This window comes from Myxocyprinus asiaticus, chromosome 24, assembly GCF_019703515.2.
Source record: "Myxocyprinus asiaticus isolate MX2 ecotype Aquarium Trade chromosome 24, UBuf_Myxa_2, whole genome shotgun sequence".
Classification (NCBI taxonomy): domain Eukaryota; kingdom Metazoa; phylum Chordata; class Actinopteri; order Cypriniformes; family Catostomidae; genus Myxocyprinus; species Myxocyprinus asiaticus.
Genome location: NC_059367.1, coordinates 25,488,917 through 25,510,555, shown reverse-complemented (window position 1 = coordinate 25,510,555; position 21,639 = coordinate 25,488,917). Strand labels below are relative to the sequence as shown.

At 38.7% G+C, this 21,639-nt stretch overlaps 1 protein-coding gene across 4 annotated transcripts in view; it reads right to left on the bottom strand.

Annotated features, from left to right (window-relative positions):
- The window catches only part of specc1la (sperm antigen with calponin homology and coiled-coil domains 1-like a), a 44,904-nt gene that overhangs the window by 6,929 nt on the left and 16,336 nt on the right, over window positions 1-21,639 (bottom strand). For 3 of the 4 annotated variants that reach the window (XM_051652743.1, XM_051652744.1, XM_051652742.1), the window contains 13 exons: window positions 18,582-18,748; window positions 18,292-18,445; window positions 17,438-17,769; window positions 14,461-15,759; window positions 13,850-14,057; window positions 12,061-12,134; window positions 11,650-11,825; window positions 9,970-10,133; window positions 9,219-9,355; window positions 7,535-7,625; window positions 5,580-5,669; window positions 1,881-2,043; window positions 1,538-1,640 (listed from right to left, as the gene is read on the bottom strand). In XM_051652743.1, coding sequence (XP_051508703.1) covers window positions 1,538-1,640; window positions 1,881-2,043; window positions 5,580-5,669; window positions 7,535-7,625; window positions 9,219-9,355; window positions 9,970-10,133; window positions 11,650-11,825; window positions 12,061-12,134; window positions 13,850-14,057; window positions 14,461-15,759; window positions 17,438-17,769; window positions 18,292-18,445; window positions 18,582-18,710 — 3,120 coding nt within the window. In that variant the 5' untranslated portion in view covers window positions 18,711-18,748. Of the gene's footprint in view, window positions 1-1,537; window positions 1,641-1,880; window positions 2,044-5,579; window positions 5,670-7,534; window positions 7,626-9,218; window positions 9,356-9,969; window positions 10,134-11,649; window positions 11,826-12,060; window positions 12,135-13,849; window positions 14,058-14,460; window positions 15,760-17,437; window positions 17,770-18,291; window positions 18,446-18,581; window positions 18,749-19,274; window positions 19,413-21,639 lie in introns of all 4 variants that reach the window. The other variant, XM_051652745.1, reaches the window with a different exon arrangement.

The following is a 21,639-nucleotide window of genomic DNA, read 5'->3' as shown; positions in this document are numbered from 1 at the left end:
GAAAGCCATACAGGTTTGGAACTACATAAGGGTGAGTAAATTATGACAGAAATGTCATTTTTAGATAACTGATTCCTTAAATGATTTCCTTCTTTTGTATAGTGCAGGACCAAAATGCAAAATGTAATTTATAAGTTTCTTCTGACAATGACTATTCAGTCATTTTATAGTCCTTTAAGACTAAAATGCTCAAAATTATTCAGCGAGTGAGTTTGTTCTCAGAAGTAATGGTCATGTGCCTGTTTTATGTCAGGTGCCATTTAAAGTGACAGAGAAATCCAGCAGAGGACCCTGATAAACATTGACCATGACATCCAGGTAAGCTTTCCAGGAACTTTTCTGGAGAACTGGTTTACAGTAAATGGTAAAGGCACTGATATACTTTATACGAAATGAGAACAAATGAGTGTGATGTCATTTAGAACAATATCTGGTCAAAAAGAAGGTGTTTATGCATTCATTTCTGTGGTTCGTAACAGCTCACCTGGGCCAGTTTTTAGGAAAACTTCTTACCGGCTGCTAAACACCTTCTTTGAGGCCGACAGCTAATTTTGTTTACATTGTTCAATCAGTCAACATGAACACACCAGCATGCAGAGTTATTAGCAAGCTGGTGCAAATTTACCTACATCTGTACGATCTTCCACGTAGACATTTTCCAAGACCATGTCATGCGATTTTTTTGTTTAATTAGTCTACAAAAGGAATCAAATCTACACAAATATTCTCAAGCGCCCATTCACTCATGTTCCATCTGCAGCGAAAGCCATTCACACATCTGGCCAAAGTAAGATATGCCTCTCTTATCGTCATTTTTTGTCTGTATTTTGCCCCCTCTTTTATACACCCATCTTTGCAGTAATATCAGTGTCATCATAAATTACAATAACAGAGTGTAATCGGCACATATAATGGCCACGTATAGCGTGTTAGTGTTTTAGCATCATGAGTTCAGAATGTAAACAAGACAAATTAAACATTATCTACTGCATATAGAGTATATTACTTTAAATCATCATCGAGTGGTTAAAACAACTTCTTTTAACTGACCTCATTCGAATTCTACTCATAGAATGAGGCATGAAGTAATTGATAACACATTTTAATGTCACATTAGATAAGGTTTTACTGAGCGTCCTCATATTTCAATGTAATTCTAAACACCTCCCACAGTGGTGTGGTGGGTGTCTGAATGTTCTGAACGAAGAACAACTTCTCCGGAAGTATTTCGGTGCTTTAAGTGGTCTTTTTCTGTAATCTGATGAGGGTAAATGATGTCTCATACTATAAATATAATGTGTGGTAATTGTCAGATCACTAATGGGAATGTTTTGAACCAGCATTACACAAAGATGACATCCGTGAAGAATAAGACAAAATTAAAGCCATCCAAAAATGTAAGACATAAAATTTACAGCATGCTTAATATAATAGCAGGACAGTGGGTGGGCGATTAGCTGAGCAGAAATAAAAATGGTCACAAAAGGTAATATAACATGCATTTTGTGTGTCTGTATTAATATACCACGATACCCACCTGATAACCCTCAGTTTTCTTCTGACACCACCTCAGCAGTGCATTTCTCTTAGAACCGCCATATTCACGAGCCAAAGCTGACAAAGGGTCTTTTCGCTCCTCTCTACATGGATAAACGGACCAGAACAGAAATGACTCTTAAAACCCATGATACACTTCATCTCTGAAGAAGCATACCTGCATATCAGATTCAGGTCATCGGTTTTTTTGAATTAAGAAAGGTGATGTTCACAGAAGGATGTTACACACACATTTGCATGACAAGCAAAGCAGAAGCATTTATTTTAATTAAAATACAGCACATGGCAAAGTAAGTCAGAGTAAGACTATGGTTGGTGTGTACCGTAGGCGGCTGCGTGCAGTGGGGTTGATGGAGGCCGTGGGGGAGGAGGAAGAGGACAGCGAAAGAGGAGGCGCAGAAGAGCCCATAGTTATCAGAGAGGAAGCTGGACCTCCATCAGGAGCACTGATATCCCTCTTCGCCTCCTCACTGCTTCTCCGCGGGACTAAGATAAACAAGCAGTGGAGAGAGACCAAAATGCGATTATCATTTAAGGAGAAGTCCCCGTTCTTTTAGTATAAGGGTCGCTGATAAATAAGGTTGTCCAAAGTGATAAAAATTAGAATTTTATTTTTTTTATTTATTTTTTTTCCGCAATTTGGAATGCCCAATTCCCAATGTGCTCTAAGTCCTCATGGTGGTGTAATGACTCACCTCAATCCAGGTGGTGAAGGACGAATCTCAGTTGCCTCCGCGTCTGAGACTGTCAATTTGCGCATATTATCACGTGGCTTGTTGAGCGCGTTACCGCGGAAACATAGCGCGTGTGGAGGCTTCACACTATTCTCCGCGGCATCCACGCACAACTCACCACTCGCCCCACTGAGAGCGAGAACCACATATTATAGCGACCACGAGGAGGTTACCCCGTGTGACTCTACCCTCCCTAGCAACCGGGCCAATTTGGTTGCTTATGAGACCTGGCTGGAGTCACTCAGCACACCCTAGATTTGAACTCACGACTCCAGGGGTGGTAGTTAGCGTCAGTACTCGCTGAGCTACCCAAGCCCCCTAGAATTGTTTAGAATAGAATTGTTCTCATGTCCATGCTGGTTCCATACATTTTTAAAAAACAGTTATAGGAATCTCTAAATAATAATAATAATGGTTTCAAAAAAGTAAAAGGTATTGAACACTTTCCTTGAACACCTTGAATACATGTGTACACAACTTAATCATTAATTTATAAACAAGAGGTTTTCTTAGGGTTACTCCAATTAACCTGATCAGAATTTGCTTTTTCATATAAAAATGTCAAAATTATGTTCACACACACAGTCATGAGGGTCTAAAGGGGTCCTTCTCTGTTTTATGATTGTTTTTTTCCCACATGACAACAGAATGGCTACATGCATGTTGGTTACATCACCTGACTTTAATTTGGTGGACAAAAGTTTTGCAAATATTAATTTATATATATATATATATAACACACACATATATACATATATACATGCACACACACACCCGGTCAAACATTTTGAAACACATTCTTTATTATATATTTTTTTATAATAGTAAAGTCATCAAAACTATGGAATAATAGAAATGGAAATATGGGAATTATGTTGTGACTAAACAAAATCCAAAATAAATCAAAACTGTGTTACATTTTAGCATCTTCAAAGTAGTCACCCTTTGCCTAGAATTTGCAGACATGTACTCTTGACATTTTCTCAACCAACTTCTTGAGGTATCACCCTGAGATGCTTTTTAAACAGTATTGAAGGAGTTCCCATCTATATGTTGGGCACTTATTGGCTGCTTTTCTTTATTATTTGGTCCAATTCATCAATCTAAAAAACATTTTTTTTTATTATTACATTTTAGTTTTATAATTAAATAAATTAATTTGGTGGCACAATTATATTTTAAACTAATTTCAAACATTTAAGCATACGCCTTCAGATCAAAAGATTTTTAAGATCATGAGAAACATTTCAGTCAAGTGTTTCAAAACCTTTGACCGGTAGTGTGTGTGTGTGTGTGTGTGTGTGTGTGTGTGTGTGTGTGTGTGTGTGTGTGTATATATATATATATATATATACACAGGTGCATCTCAATAAATTAGAATGTCATGGAAAAGTTCATTTATTTCAGTAATTCAACTCAAATTGTGAAACTCGTGTATTAAATAAATTCAATGCACACAGACTGAAGTAGTTTAAGTCTTTGGTTCTTTTAATTGTGATGATTTTGGCTCACATTTAACAAAAACCCCCCAATTCACTATCTCAAAAAATTAGAATACATCATAAGACCAATAAAAAAAAACATTTTTAGTGAATTGTTGGCCTTCTGGAAAGTATGTTCATTTACTGTATATGTACTCAGTACTTGGTAGGGGCTCCTTTTGCTTTAATTACCGCCTCAATTTGGCGTGGCATGGAGGTGATCAGTTTGTGGCACTGCTGAGGTGGTATGGAAGCCCAGGTTTCTTTGACAGTGGCCTTCAGCTCATCTGCCTTTTTTGGTCTCTTGTTTCTCATTTTCCTCTTGACAATACCCCATAGATTCTCTATGGGGTTCAGGTCTGGTGTGTTTGCTGGCCAGTCAAGCACACCAACACCATGGTCATTTAACCAACTTTTGGTGCTTTTGGTAGTGTGGGCAGGTGCCAAATCCTGCTGGAAAATGAAATCAGCATCTTTCAGCAGAAGGAAGCATGAAGTGCTCCAAAATTTCTTGGTAAACGGGTGCAGTGACTTTGGTTTTCAAAAAACACAATGGACCAACACCAGCAGATGACATTGCACCCCAAATCATCACAGACTGTGGAAACTTAACACTGGACTTCAAGCAACTTGGGCTATGAGCTTCTCCACCCTTCCTCCAGACTCTAGGACCTTGGTTTCCAAATGAAATACAAAACTTGCTCTCATCTGAAAAGAGGACTTTGGAACACTGGGCAACAGTCCAGTTTTTCTTCTTCTTAGCCCAGGTAAGATGCCTCTGAAGTTGTCTGTGGTTCAGGAGTGGCTTAACAAGAGGAATACGACAACTGTAGCCAAATTCCTTGACATGTCTGTGTGTGGTTGATGCCTTGACCCCAGCCTCAGTCCATTCCTTGTGAAGTTCACCCAAATTCTTGAATCGATTTTGCTTGACAATCATAAGGCTGCGGTTCTCTTGGTTGGTTGTGCATCTTTTTCTTCACCACTTTTTCCTTCCACTCAGCTTTCTGTTTACATGCTTGGATACAGCACTCTGTGAACAGCCAGCTTCTTTGGCAATGAATGTTTGTGGCTTACCCTCCTTGTGAAGGGTGTCAATGATTGTCTTCTGGACAACTGTCAGATCAGCAGTCTTCCCCATGATTGTGTAGCCTAGTGAACCAAACTGAGAGACCATTTTGAAGGCTCAGGAAACCTTTGCAGGTGTTTTGAGTTGATTAGCTGATTGGCATGTCACCATATTCTAATTTTTTGAGATAGTGAATTGGTGGGTTTTTGTTAAATGTGAGCCAAAATCATCACAATTAAAAGAACCAAAGACTTAAACTACTTCAGTCTGTGTGCATTGAATTTATTTAATACACGAGTTTCACAATTTGAGTTGAATTACTGAAATAAATGAACTTTTCCACGACATTCTAATTTATTGACATGCACCTGTATATATACATACATACACATATATATATATATATATATATATATATATATATATATATATATATATATATATATAAATAAATGGTCTCACTGCTTATTTTTTTAAAGAAAAAAAAGAGAAAGAATTATAAAGATAATAATTATAGATAATTTTAAACTACTTATGCTAACATTTTTTTTTTTTTTCAAGAGTTTCAGCTTTGATGAGACTTTGACAGGTTTTAATAGTTGGGCAGTAACACTACTTAGGTATTTTTTAATTTAAGCCTCAGAAAAAAAATAAATAAAAAAAAATACTTTGTTCTCAGAATTAAGCATTGTGTATATAATTTGTATATATAAAATTTTAAATGAGACTGAGCTTTACCTGTGATGGCCTTTGATGTGTCCATGTTAGAGACTCTTTGTAGAGCAGAAGCAGGACGACTGCCATTGGCCGCTCGGAGTAGATGCTCTGCTGCATTTACAAATAAAGTAAAAGGTGTCTCTTAAAAAGTACTTCATCTTTGTAATCTTAGTAAAGTTTTTGTGTGTTTTTTAATTAACATATAAACTTTTGCAGAATGAGGCCTACAGCACCTACTTTGTGATTGTTTATTTTATGTGATTATGATCACTCTTTTGCACTAATGTAAGTTTACATTAAAAATAAAGTGAATATAAATATTCTTACTAACCCTTCCATTATATCTTTATTTAACCCTTATATTGTGTTCCGGAAAAACAGTTTTTGCCTGAAAACTGTAGTTTATTTCATCCAGTTGGAACAAAATTTCATGACTTTGTTCACACAGGGCATCTGAACACAATGTTTTTTTTTTTTTTTAAGATAATTTTCATAAAACTTTATATATTTTTATTTCACTTTGTTGCACCTGTGGTGTTCCTGGTCTAAAGTGACCGGCCACTGGAAATGAATGGATTAGACTATAAAATACAAAAATATTAATTATTCAGGAGCACCCCAATCCTTTAGATGAGCACATAGGTGGATGCATGTTTGCACACACACACACACACAACATGTGTTGAGTGCCCTTTTGTGCATCATCTTACCATGTACACTCCTTGAGGAATATTTTAAGATCTGCTTATCATATTATGTTGTGTTTGGGCTTGTTTGAATCGGGATAGTCTGCTGTATGTTACAATATGCCATTGTCCATGTTATATGTATGTTTCAGGAAGTAATGAGGAAAAACGTGACAAAAAGACACTCCTATTCATTATATTTATGTCAGTGGGAATTTCTTACACTAATACTCACTGCAGTTTGGTCTCTAAGTGAAACAAATTTGCTCATTGCATTTTACTAACTGAGACCTTTCCAATGACATAACACATGGCTATCTCATCTTTATGTTTTTACCAACTATAAATATAATAGTTGTGACAACAAATTTGCTAATTATGAGAACAAAACTGTTGTAATTTGTCATCAAATTAAAAAACTCTTTAAGAATTCAGCTATATTATGCATTGTAAAGTCCAGATTCTAAGCTTTAAAATGAAGCTTTTGTTTAGATGAAGCAAGTGGTTATTAATTTATTACATAATTATTATTATTTTAAATTTCTTCTGCAGGAAGTGCCCCCCACTAGCCCATTAAAAGCTCAGTTCAATGAATCCTTCCAACGATTAAAAAAAACATACATTTTCAAAATAACTTGTCATATTTACTAAAAAGGAAGTTGACAAAAAGACCTAATGCAACATCTTGGGATAATATATGCAACATGAGAGATTTATTAACAATCTTAGTGGGCCGGTCATTTTTGACTGGGAACACAAAAGGTGTTAGCACAAATGAACACAACACAAAGGTTAATTAACATACACGTAATGAGAAATATACTGTGCACTTATTAAACATGTTCTTATAATATCAGACATGTTAGAGCTTATAGACACTTCCAATGGCTAGTGGAAGGGAAAGTTGGTATGACCTACCCGTTAAAATGTGACAAACATGAAAGTGTGTTAAAGACAATGGGCCTTATTCATGAAAAACAAACAAACTTGTGTCTAAATCCATCATAGATCCATTATTACATGAATTGTCCCATTAAAAAGGAATTTAACGGTTTTACTCAAGAAGGTTTTACTAATCATTACACACAAATGTGTTCTGCTCATGTTTCATGAATAAGGCCTTTTAATGAAAAGTAAAAAAAAAAGTACCATAACAAAAAATTTAAGGCAATAAAAAACCACATTAACCAGTGTGTTGAAAGAAGTTGATGTTTACTTCAAATGATCAGGACTGAAAAATATTTTCTTTTCTCAATGATAATAATGTATGTAGTCTGTTATACAAGTTACCTGGCATGCTGATATCCGTGTAGCTGGTTCTTTTGTCTGTAAGTGAGGAGAGGGTCTTGGTGGCGGTCATAGAGCCAGTGATTGAGTGTCTCTGTAAGTAACACATACACAATATTGGAAAATGTATCTCAATAACACCCAAAGTATTTTTTATAAACTGAATTAGTGTTCCTGTAGCTCAGCTGGTGGAACATGGTGCAAACAATGCCAATGTCATGGGATCGATTCCCAGAGAAGATATATACTGATAAAATGCAAGCTACACCTTGAATATACGGTCACTTTGGGTAACAGCGTCTGCCAAATGCATAAACGCAACTGTAAACTAGTCTGATATGACTGTCTCATAGAATACCAACTGCAGTGTTACTTCAGGTGAGACTGAAATATAAATATAAGAAATATATCACATAATATCTACACTACTACAGAGATGGATTCATATTTGCATTTAAGAGCTCCTCATGCTATTTTCTGTCCTTAAAGAAACAGGAAGCTGTAATAATTTGCCTCAGCAGTTATTCATATTGATTTTTATGGCATATTCATAGCTCAAGTTAAAGCCCTTAGCTCTTTTCCCCTGAAATACTACTCAATTTCTACATCAATCAAAAGTGTCTGCAGACTGCACCTAACCTCTCAGGAGAATAGAACTTTAGATCTATTTCCATCTCTCCCCATCTCACCTCCTCTTTCTTTTCCTCAATAATGCACTGATAATCACGTCCTTATATAACCTCACTGCTGAATATTTTTAATGTCAGGCTTCACTTCGATATGGAGTCAATATTAAAAACCATTTGTGTCCACTAAGTGTTACATTGAGATGGGCACAGACGTCGAGTCTGCGAGTCGAGATTATTGCATTCATGTCTCTGTTGGTTAAATACAAAAGATAGACGGATATTGCTTGTTTTTTTGTGACAGAAACTGGTACAGATGATACATTATGCATAATGTATTAATAATTCTAATAAGAAATAATGATGATTATTATTACTATTATTTATGCCATTATATTTTTTCAAAGTGGTTTAGCTATCTAAATGTTCACAAATTTATTTTAATCTTTGTTTTGGTCTAACTGTTAAGCTTAAAATGCCATGTGTTCCTTCCTTGAATGAATGACTATAAAAAGTAGAGTAATTATGCGAGCAATACTTTTAATAAGTAAGTTATACCACTGTTTCCTGTTGTACGCACAGTGGTTTAATGCTGTTGTTGAGTGCTATTCTTTCGAGATACACCAAATGATGTCATCTATTGGTAGACGTGATATTAAAGAAACGATAATGTAGAAAAGTGTGAATATCGTTAAAACAATATTGGTGAAATCGATTATTTGTCTATATCTATGCATGTGACCGGAACCCAAGAACTCTGTTTCACATCCAGACTGTATCAGAAGTTACGGCCGTATGAAAAAATAGCATGTTAAGGAAAGAAAACTAGCCCACAATGGAAACTCTGTAGTTCCTATGAATGAACTGGTGCTGTGAGAACTGTCAAAAGTGCTGGTGGCCAAGGGGAAGAGGAAGTGCTGCTATCTCAAAGGTTTCCAAGGTTCAACAAGCAGGAAAAGAGGCAGAATTGTACTGTCTGACCTTCATAGTGATAATAAGTCACTCTGCAGCTCTGCATAGCAGCAGAATCCATCAGATGTCATCGTGTAACAGTGAGATACCTGTATTGGTGAGACTGCGGCAGCAGGTGGAGTCTTCATTGGGCTGGGGCTGAGAGGTGTCCGGGGTAAGGTGGCCGTTGGAGCTGCGCTCACCGCAGCAGCTGCTGTGGTGATTGCAGTAGCATTAGCTCCAGGACCTGTGGCCACAACAACAGAACATATTATATTATAATAAATATTTTCAGACCTTTGTTTTATAGCTCATGGTAATGGATTCAAGTCAGTCTATTCAGGACAGAACTTGACCTCCAACCAAAATGAGAGTTATTAAGTAAGAAGCTTAGAAATGTTAGAAATGTGATACTTTCAGGCTTTCCACCCTTTTTAATCAATTAGTTTCCATGACATTTTTTTATGGCCATTCCATTTTTAAAAAACATTTAAACCGATTTACTAGTGAATCAATCAATCTTACAGATCTGTGAACCGGTTTCTCTGATTATGAACCTACTCAAAAGAACCATTCGCTCACAAATTATTATTATGGCCTGCGAGCAAATTTTACACTACAAAAGAAATATTTAGCTGATGAATATTTTAGAACAACATAACTAAAAATAAAAATAAAAAAAGTATAATCATTATAGATATTTCCATGAGTTGTAAGAACTCTATCATTTCCATTACTTATCCAGGCCTGGAAAACACAATTTTAAAATCCCCTGATATTTCTACATTTTCACTAACTCTGGAAAACCTGTACTTTTGTATTTATGTGACGTGAGAGAGGTGCTGATGTGGCGTGCAGTACCCTGTGAGGCACTGTCAAAGCTTTTGATGAGGGTTTTGACGGTGGGCGACGGCTCTGAGGATGTAGAGGGGCGTCGACTCAGTCCCATTCCCTGCCTGAGAGCAGCAAGGTCCCTCTCCACCGCGTTCATGTAGTTATACACACGGCCACGCTCCTCATCCTGCCTTTGATACAGAACAGTCACACAAGTTACTGCTCACTCTGTCTCACTATAGACAGGAAACTTAGAAATTGAAATTACATTTCCTCATCCTATACATTAATAACATACCTTATAGGCCTAAACATAATTACAATCATATACATGAGCTCACAGATAATTCCATTTAAAATATGCCTTCATTTTGCATAAGTGCGGGATGAATGCATAAGCTCAGTTCCAAAACCTAGTGCACTATTTCACTCAATTTCTGAGTGCACCATGAATCTTTTGGGCTTTTTAGGGTATTGCATCATTAGCTTGGCAATATACTAGCTTGGCTGTCCAGCCAAGATGACTCAAAGCGCACACCACAGAATGCTCAATGAGGTAAAAAAAAAAAAAAAAAACCTAGAGTGACAGCTAAAGACTTGAAGGAATCATTGGAATTGGTTAACATCTCTGTTCATGAGTCTGCTATACGGAAAACATTAAACAGGCATGGTGTCCATTGCAGGACATCATGAAGGAAGCCGCTGCTTTTCAACAAAAACATTGCTGTGCTACTGAAATTTGCCAAAGACCACCTTGATACTACACAATGCTACTGGGAAAATGATTTGTGGACTGATGAAACTAAGGTTGAATTTTTTGGGAAGAACACATAGGACTACATATGGTGTAAAAAGGGCACAGCATACCACCATGAAAACATGATCCCAATGGTGAAGTCCAGTGGAGGGAGCTTCATGATTTGGGGCTGCTTTGGGGCCTGGACTGCTTGCCATCGAGTGAAAAATGAGTTCCCAACTTTATCAAGATATCCTTCAGGATAATGTCAGTGTGGCTGTGTGCCAGCTAAAGCTCAATAGAAGTTGGGTGATGCAGCAGGAAAATGACCCTAAACATCAAAGTAGATCCACTACACAGAAATGCTTCAAAAAAAGAAAATCCACCTTTTGGAGAGGCCCAGTTAGACCCCAGTCCTTAACCCAATAGAAATACCATGGAATGACCTCAAGAGAGCCGTTTACACCAGACATCTTAAGAATATGTCTGAAGCAGTTCCGTAAGGAAGAATGGTCCAAAATTCCTTCTGATGTGAAGGTTGTGCAGGCCTAATCCATAGCTACCGGAAATGCTTGATTGAGGTTATTTCCGCCATCGACCAGTTATTAAATCCAAGGGTTCACTTACTTTTTCCACAGCACTGTGAATGTTTAATGTGTTTAATAAAGATATAAAATAATTATAATTGTGTGTTGTTAGCTAAAGCACATTGTGTTTGTCTATAACAGCAACTTTGATGAAGATGAGATCACATTTCATGACCAATTAATGCAGAAAACCAGTTAATTCCAAAGGGTTAACATACTTTTTCTTGCCACTGTATGCTAGTGTCAGACTACTGGAATAAACAATGTGTGTTGGGTCTCTCATGGACTTCACATGAGGAGCGCTATTTTTGTGGCACACAGAGTTGCAGCTTTGGAACAGAGCCATAGTTTATAATAGACAGCTATGTCCTAGCTTTCACTTACTTGCGATTTTTAACTTCATCTAGTTCTTTGCCCAGCTTTTCGTTCTTCTCCTGGGCTTCTTGGAGGCGGCGCCGTAGATCACCAATCTCTTCCTGAGCTTCTGACTTGATGTCATTAGCAATGACCACAGCAGTCTGCAGATCCGCCTGAAACTGACGCCACTCTGCCGACTCTTCCTGAACATACACAAAATTAAATGTGAATCATGCATTAAGTGGTACATAAGTAAGGGTAAGTGGACCCCTCAGCATCCTGTAGGTGAGACGTTCAATAAGAAAGAAATGATTGTCTAGTGTCATAATCTGAATATTACACTAAGAGGGTTAAGACACCCTTTCAAAGAATGGCTGTCTGTGAAAGGCTGGTCCTGAAATTACCTATTCATAAACTACTGCTCCTGGCTTCACTCACCCGGAGTCTGCGGTGAAGGATCTTTATCTCTCGCTCCATGTCATGCTTCTGATCCTGAAGCTTTTTCATGGAATCTGCCAGGACACATAAAGAGAGCGAGTAAGTGAACGGAGGTTATGAAGGGTTCAAATGGGGGAAAGAACGGGAAGAGAAATATTAAATGTAGCGACAGTGATTGTGTAAGAAAAATATATTGCATGTTATTGAATTTCAAAAGTAACCTAATTTTGAGAAAGTAAAGACTACATAGTGTTGGCACAGTGGGGTGACTATCAGTACTTAAGATAAAAGGCCTGAGACTGACTAAAATAATATGGGAGGAAATGATCTCTCCTTACCATTTCCACTGACATGTGTGATCTTATCTGTAGCAGTCAAGTGTTGTTAAAAAGCATTTTTGATAGTCTAATATTGCATAATGCTTACACATAATTGAGCCATGTTGTCAAATGACTGGCTCCACCATGTGGTGAGATGAGGCAAATACACTAATATACAGCCTCTCCTAATGTCTCTTAAAAGTTTTAACTGATCATCTCAAGCTCCAATCAAACTGCGGTACTGCAATGCAACTTCTGGGAATCCACCACGAAACGAAATCACGCTTAAAAAATAGCAATCGTGTTATAGTAGCAATCAAACTAGAACTTCATATTCCACTTCGTTTTCTGCCTGTGAAATAATCAGTCCTTGTTACTTTTACATACACATTTCTACTAATTATTTATATGTTTTCTGTACAATTGTTCAGAGACTACAACACCATAATTTAAATGCATTTTTCTACACCAATCTTTTACTATGGTGGAATCATCTATTGCAGATTCCCTGCCCCTAAACAGCACATAAAAATAAAAAAAAACAGTGGTCGGCCGCTTTACATGCCAGTCAGCCAGTCTCTTCCTTTCTTAACTGGGTAGTTCTCGGTCAGAATAGACCTTATTCACAGTACCACCATGTCTGATTTCCTAAGTGAATAAAAACAAGGCTGTGAGGATAGATATAAAGTCTCTTCAATCGCATGCACTGTATAAAGCTCCTAGATCTCATAAAATGTTTTTGTCTACTGTAATTTCTAGGGAAGAATTTTTTTATTTTTTTTAGCCAGCGGAGCGATCCAAAACACTTTAAACAAAATTACAACCTATTGAAGTGACTGGATGTCTACCCACACAGCCTCGTTGTCATTCCTGTCAAAAATAAAGATGGCGCAGCTGTGATTAAGGTCCAACTGCAAAGTGAACCAGAATTTATGCCACAAGTCAAAAGCTTAGTTACATGAGACTTCGTTGAACAGTTCTGTATGAGATAATTTTGCCTTAAAGGTTTTGAAGTATGTCAAAATAGCTTATATTGGCTTACACTGACACCTAGTGGCCTGAATGCTGCATCATTCAAACACAGTAGTTTTCAGTTCCCTATGCCATTGTAAAAATTCACTATGCACAGTAAAACAGGATTAATTTAATCTGTGAATGAAAGTGCCCAATAACAGGGCAGTTACTGAGATTAAGTGAGTAGTATTCAGCTGGTCATGTAATGCTAACATGGCTGCACCCATGAGGTGCCCCTGCCCCATGTAGAGTAAAAGAGATTTTATAAGGTTACTGATATGACTGAACTTTTCATCAGTCATGATTTTATACATATATTTCAAAATTACTATTCATTTCTATTGAAGTAAATAATTTTAATTGAGAAAAAAAAATTACTGAGTGAAACTTTAAGTGTATAAGGGCTTACACCATTATACAACTCAGCTGGAAGGCATTTTTATTCTTTGACTCACTCTCTAGGTCGCTGATGATGAGGTTGTCGTGAAGTTTGACGGCTCTGTGCTGCTCCACTTCATCCTCCAGTTCAAAGATGGTCTCCTTCATGTCTCCGATCTCAGTCTCTTTCTCCTGCATGTCCTCACGCTGCTTCTCTAGAGCCCTCTTCTGCTCGGCTAACTCCTTCTGCACCTCACTCTGGAAGTCCCTGTACTCTGCATCCAGCTACACCACAACAAGAGGAGAGAAGGACCAAGTTCTTCATTTAAAGGTGAAGTGTGTAATTTCTACGCCACTAGTGGCCTCAAGTGGAGTTGCAAAAATAATGGTTTTTCGAAAGGTTTCCCGTATACTCCTCTCGTCTTCTATTGGTCAGAAAACAGGTAGTCCTGCCACAAAATCGGTTGGTTGAGCCAATTTTGGCATGTCAGGCTGGCTGAAATTCTCAAACAGAGCAATGTTTTGATAGCACCACAGAGCCATTTTTTTTATTTTTTTTTATACTTTTTGGTGGAATCAACAATTGCTTACTTATAGTCGTCTTTGCAAATTAAACTGGGACAGAAGAATGTTTTAAAACCAAAAAAATTACACACTTCACCTTTAATGAACCAGTGCTAGTGCTCACCTTATTGAGGGTGTCTTGCAGACATGCCACCTCTGTGCGAGCGTGCCCAAGATCATCCTGAAGTTTGGCAGCCTTGGCCTCAGCTTCCTCCTTGTCTAGCCTAACGCCTTCAAGGAGCTGGTGGATGTCGCTCTTATCTCCAGCATTGTGAATGGAGTAGAGCTCTGCTACTTTTTGCCTCTCCTGCTCCAGTAAGGCACGACAGCGGCTCAGCTCAGCCTGATCGTTGCTCACCGCAGATTTACACTCCTCCAGCGCCGCTGCCATGCCGGCTCGCTCTTGCCTTTCTACATCTAACAGCCGCTCCATGTGATGGTTGCGCTCCTTTAGAGCTGCGATCACACTCTGAGCTTCAGCATTGTCTTGTTCAGCCATCTTCAGAGTATTGCTCAGATGTTGCTGTACACCCAAGAGCTGCTCACGCTCAAATCGAGCATTTTCTGCAAGCTCAACATAACGCTGCTCTAGCTCCAAGTATCGGCCGCTCTTGATGTCTTCGTCCACCGAATACCCCACGCCACGCTCATCCAAAAGTGACCGGAAGTACTCGATCTGACGGCCACAGTGCTCCAGTTTGTCACTCTGTTGGCAAAGAGAGTCCATAAGCAGCACCTTCTCTTCTCCTAGCCGTTCATTCTCACCATTTAGCTCCTGCGTTATCTGCTGCAGGTCTGCCAGTTCCTGTAGAGTGGCCTGCAGCTCCTCGGATGTGCTGTGTTGGTTCTCCTCCATCTGGTGTATGCGCTCTGTCAGGCAGGCTACCGAGACCTCGCTGGTGTTGCCACTGCTCCCCTTACGAGAAGAACTGCGACATGCCGGAGCTCCACCTTCAGACTCGGAAGAGGACAAGGAACCACAGCCTGAGGGAGCATCCAAAGCATCATCGCTGGAGGTGACGGCCTGGTAGACTTCACTGGACTCGCTGTCCAGGTTGTCTGTTGAGCCACTTCGCTGGCCACCTGTCAGGAGGTCTTCCATGGAGCCTGGTGCTGATCCCTCTGCAGAGGAGGCCACAGTGGCACAGTCGCCATGACCTCCAACGCTCACAGAGGAGGAAGGGTCGGGACTGGTGGGGGGATAGCTAAAGGTTTTCTCAGCCCCATCCATTCTCTGCTCCAGGGAGAAGCCCAGGGCATTGAGGCGGTCCTTTAGCATGCGGTTTTCATTCTTAAGCAGGTTGAGCTCTCCACGGATGGACTGGTTCTGCTCCTGCAGAAGGAGCAATGTTGACTCCACATCTGCAGCAGAGATCACTGCTGCCACCTCCCGCTCTGGTGGCCTCTCCTCTTCCTCTTCTTCCTAGAAGTAACATAATGTCAATGGGGATTTTTTGCATCAACTCTACTCAACCACAATTTAAAAAAATTCATCTTGAATTGAATTGCGTGCCAGGGGTGCAATGACGCATGTTGTGGATGTGTAAATACAAATGAGCAATGTCTTGTGATGTCACGAACAGACAGATTTCAAAACTAGATGTTTCAGCAGCGTGGCAACTATAAATGCTCTTTTTAGAATGGGAAGGATGTTTTGAGTTCTGAAATTTACAGTATGTTTTTATAGTACATTACCTCTTATATGTCTAAATATCAAGGAAAATTTGATTCTCCATTTCATGACCCCTTTAAATTTACCCATATTCGGGGGCCTTTCGCAGTAAATATTGATATGCAATTAATTTATCGGCACATCATGTAATTAATTTGATTAAAAATCTTAACTGATTGATAGCCATAATAAACAACAACAACAACAATAATAAATATAGCTGCAAGCAGCAATGCGGATTACTCCTCAAAATGGCAAATCATTTAAAAATTGATCAGTAGAGGGTTGGGGTTAAACCCTCCCGATGGAGGAATCCTAAAAAACATGTCTTTCTGTCTGAATCCTAAACAAAAAATTATGGCTATGGCTGGATTTGAACCTCTGACCCTTCACTTACCAGCACAACATCTTAGCCAAGTTAGCTATTCACATTGCTGAGTATTTCTGCTTTCAGTTTCTGTATAAAAAAAAGAACCAGTGGCTAGCATTGTCAGATTTGGCCCAAACAGCTGTAATTCAGTCATCTTTTGACATATCAAGGTGAAATTTTGCAAGGTACTTCAGAGTGATGTCATCTTGAAGCATGTTAGGTTTGAAAAACCATCAGTCAAAATGACATTTGATTTATTGACACATATATATTGAGGCAATGTGGACATTTACATAAATAAACCCCTTTCAGCCATTTTGTATTGTATTCATTTTTGCTAAGTAACACATTGAAAGACATCAATTTTACACATGGTACCAAATTTCAAGTCAATTGGATCTACGGTTCAAGAGAAGAAGATTTTTGTAGGTTTTTCCCAAATTTTCACTGTACAGGAAAATTCATCATGGAGGACCTTATGGGTCCTTGAGGCTTTTTTGTTCCCCATGAGAAATGAGGCATGTACACCAAGTTTCAGAAGAATTGGACAAATGGGGTGGAAATGCCATCACTTTGAAAATGGGACTTTTGGGCATGGCCTGTTGCATTCTTGATGTGGGGGTTCCCGGTGGCCTGTAGTATCAATGTGCCAAATTAGAAAATTTTTGACTGGTGACTTTGAGATACTGGGGCACAAGGAGAATAATAATAATAATAATAATAAAACCACCAATAACAATAGGTTTCCTCCTACTGGAGGAATCCTAATAATAATAATAATAAATTAAATTTGCACAAAACAATTTAACAATTAAACATCCAAAAACTTTGGAAACAAACAAACTCAACACGGACACACAAAAGGTTTTCCGCTAATTGAGTTAATTGTTTTTGGTATTTTGTGTAGTTGCAAACATAGCTTTCTTTCTTTTTCTTTTTTTTTTTTTTTACAAAAGGGTCTCATTTAGGCTGAAAGATAAACAAAGTGCTCTGTTTCAAAACAATCATGCAGGAATCATATTGGTGTATACAATATTGTAATGAAGATGTGGATCTAACCTCAGGCAGTCCCAGCTGAACTCTCATGTCCCTCAGCTCACCCCGTAGCTGCAGGATTTCCATGTCTTTGCTCTTGGCCAGACCTAACAGATCTTTCACTTTGGCCTCCAGGGCCACTTTATCACTTAGCTGTCCATCAGATTTTGATTTGCTCATACGGCTCTCCGAGTCTGATGTTTGGGCCTGTCCACGAGAATGCCTGGCTGGGGCTCTATCAGAACCACCAGTGGATGACTGCTTCTTACTGCTGGAGTTTCTGGAGTTCCGTAAACGCTCTCGTGATGAGTTTGACTCCTTGGAGGTCGTGGATGATATTCGTTTGCCAGATGGGCCTTGTAAAGATGAAAGAAGTACTTAACAAAACTACACCTCACAATGCTGAAACATAAACCGTTCAGATTTTGAAACCAAATGTCTAGTTAACATACAGTATGCAGGGATGCAAACTCATGAGGAGCGAAAAAGGTGAAACAATCACTAGCCCACGACCATGATTTCAGGGTAAAACAGAAAAAAGATGATAAAAAAAAAAACGAATGAATAAACATAGGAAAAATATGGGTGGCAACTGATTTTATCCATGAACTGACTGAATCATGAAATGTTGGCACTCTAGGGACATAGAGCCTGAAGGTCACCTTTGAGAATTATCCTAATGGTAGTGTTTCGTTTTCAAATCTATCGTTATTTGCCATTATTGATGTAACTTATCGAAATCTATTTAAATAAAACATAATAATGAATATCTATCATGTTTATAATGGATATCCTATTAAAAATGATTTTTTTTTTTCAACAACTGAGTTTCCAATCAAGAAAGAGGGGATGCTCAAGAGCCATTTCAGTGCTGGTACCTGAGGTGGTCTTGGCCTTGCTCTCAGGGTTATTAGTGTTTGCAGCAGAGGATGTTGAATGAGCAGAGGAAGATTTCTTGCCCTTGACAACACTGCTGTTTGTCCCTGCACTGCTCCCAGCCATAGCAGCTAGAAGATCATCATTGCTTTTGGCCTGTTGACCAAAGATTAACAAATACAAAATAAATAAATAACTTGACTGTTACAGTTTCAGACGACACTTATATTACAACCGGCAACATGATGTTAGATCAGTGCTTGATCTGAGAGGAAGAGTGCAGTGATGTTACCTTGGAGAGTGAAGCTGTGGTAGGGCTCTTAACAGAGGTTTTGCCAGCAGAGCTTCCGGCTGTCACTGCGTCACCTTTTCCTCCTCCACTTGCTGCCTTATTCCCCACTGGCCTGCCTGCTTTCTTCATACTGTGCTCGCTCCTGGTGATACATCTACCCCCTCAGTCTGTGCAGAGAGAGAGCAAGTTACAGTTAACTTTTTGTGCTCATAAAGTCAAAAAAGTCATAATGAAGAAAATTCCTCATTAAAACTAAGTAGTTTGACATAATCTTTTAATCATTAAGAGACAGTGAAGCAGTTTAGTTTTAAAAATCAATTTCAAACTCCAAATAAATTTTCTCAAGTCTGAGTGGTATAACCAACATGCAGGAAGCCATTACATCATAAAATAGGAAACGATATTGCAGAGAGGAACCTTATAGACCCTACTGACTGTGTTATACAATGCCTATAGAAAAATATCATACATTGTCAAATCATTTGTCATATTTCACCCTGGAAATTTAAATAAATTCAATCTAACCTTTTCCAGCTGTATTTACACATGATAACCTTTAACATCAAAGTGAAAATAACATTTATTAAAAGTAAAATACCAATAAGTTAATATAAAAATGTAAGTGATCAGCCCCCTTAAAGTAACCATTACAAACTTACTCAGGTGCAACCAATCCCCTTTCAGATCACATACCTGGCTAATTGGCCCCCACCTGACATCAACTGAAGTGGTTTTGATTACTTCAGAATAAAACCTGCTGTTCCATGAGGATTCCATTACTAGTAATGCATGGTAAAGAATTCACCATGGAAAGGTGCTTTCAAAAGGGCTCTGGGATAAAATTGTGGAAAGGCACAGGTTAGAAGGGTACAAAAAGATTTAAAAGGCTTTAACTATACCTCCGAGTACCATACAGAACATTATTAAGAAGTGAAAAGCGCATGGAACAACCAAAACCTTGCCTAGGGCGGGCCGTCCCTCCAAACTGGATGACAGTGCCAGGAGTATATTGATCAGGGAAGCTATCGAGAGGCCAAAGGCAACTTTGAAGGATTTACACACCCTTATGGCTGAGATTGATCGGTCTGTGCATGTGACAACACTCTCCCAAGCTTTACACAAAGCTGGCCTGTATGGCAAGAAAGAAGTCTCTTCTGAAAAAGTGCCACACTAAGTCCCGTTTGAACAAAACTTGTTCCCTAAGACCTGGATGGAGATTCCCAAGCAAATAAGTATAGTTTAATTTAGTTCTCTACCTGCTCACTTCCACCAGGGGGCAGACATCACTAAGACTGCAGGTACAGAACACTTGTGTTGCTAAATTCTAAGCTGGATAGCACAGCTTTTCCAAGGCTAGTTGAAATTTATGAGAAACAGCCTTTTGGCAAATCACATATGATACTGACTGCCACTGAAGTCCTCATTGGCTCTAATGACAAGGATCCTGCACACATGTGCTCTTAGTATAGTAAGCCGCCAATAAACTAGGCTTGTCATCAGCTGGGCTTGAGGCTTTACCATGAGTTAATAGAAGAGCCTGCTGTCTGTCTGCTGGAGAGTTGCTCTCTATAGGCTGCAGAAAAACAGAGCCTTAAAAGGCAGCAAAATCCTGGATGTGCTCAGGACAGGATCCCATAACAATACAAGAGCTATCCATCTATACAAATGGAAAAACTACACTTTTCCTTATTACACTATGTTTATAGAGAAACTTAAAGTGAAAGCATGATCTCAGAATAATGAGAAACTTGAATCATGAGAGAGAAACACACTATGATAATTATCCTGGGTTTTGCATTTTGCTTTACACAATAACAATGTCTGAGGACATAAACAGTGCTGTTTAGATTATATAGTGGAGAGAACATCTGAAGAACATTAAATGTAGCTTATCAGACATGGTCACTATAAACTGTCATTGCATGGAAAGACCTGTGAAAAAATTCTTCAAAATTCTCCTTTTGTCCCACGGAAACAAAGCAAAAAACATTAAAACCTCTTTACATAATTTCTCAACCATGCCACAAAATAAAGGGCACAAAATTAGCAATAATTAAGACAATCAGGTGCAAATTACCCAAAATCTTCAACATCATGGGAGACCACAGAAAAAGTGACAATTGTTTTACAACTTGGCTAGTATTTTTTTTTTTTTTTTTTTTTGCTAAGCAAATTGCAAGGTGTTTTGGAAAGACTGCACAGATTTTCTGATCCCAATAGAAGATTCCTATGCACTTGTTTTGGACGGTGCTGATCTTTCTAGATCTTTCATTTAACGCCTCCCCATTGTCCTCTCTATTCTGATCAGAGCGAGGCAGAGAGCCTGTTCCTCCTCTCAATGCGAGGGAAAATAAGGCCTAATATCTTACAGCTGTTTCAAGGCAGGGGGTGGGTTTGTGGGAGTGTGTTTGCTCATTTCCAAATTACAGATCCCCCCCCCCATGGAAAAAGGCTGCAGTACACATTCCCTTAAAGGGAGAGGCTTTAAAGCAGCACACCAGACAATATTTTTTCAGAACCGTCTAGGGAATCATTGCGTCAAGTCTTCTCAAAATGAAAACGAACCACCCCAAATATAAATTACTTATTTATCCATTTATAATAGTATGTAGTATCTAGACTAGGGCTGAACGATTAAAAAACTCTATCTATCTGGTGCCCTGAGTGACAGATGGGATGAGTTCAGTTAGGTGTGCTAACATGCACTGAGTGCATTATTTAAAGCACCCCAGATTTACTTTAATTGCACATTTGCATAATTTCACAAACCTCTATAGTTGGCCATTACAGTTTACTATACACATTTAAAATAACCCCAAGAGCGAACCACATTATAGCGACCACGAGGTGGTTACCCCATGTGATTCTACCCTCCCTAGCAACCGGCCCAATTTGGTTGCTTAGGAGACCTGGCTGGAGTCACTCAGCACACCCTGGGATTCGAACTCGTGACTCCAGGGGTGGTAGGAGCTACCCAGGCCCCCGAACAGTTAATTTCGTTGACACTGAAACATAATTACCTTTCCAAAAACATACTTTAGATTAACTGTAATCCAAT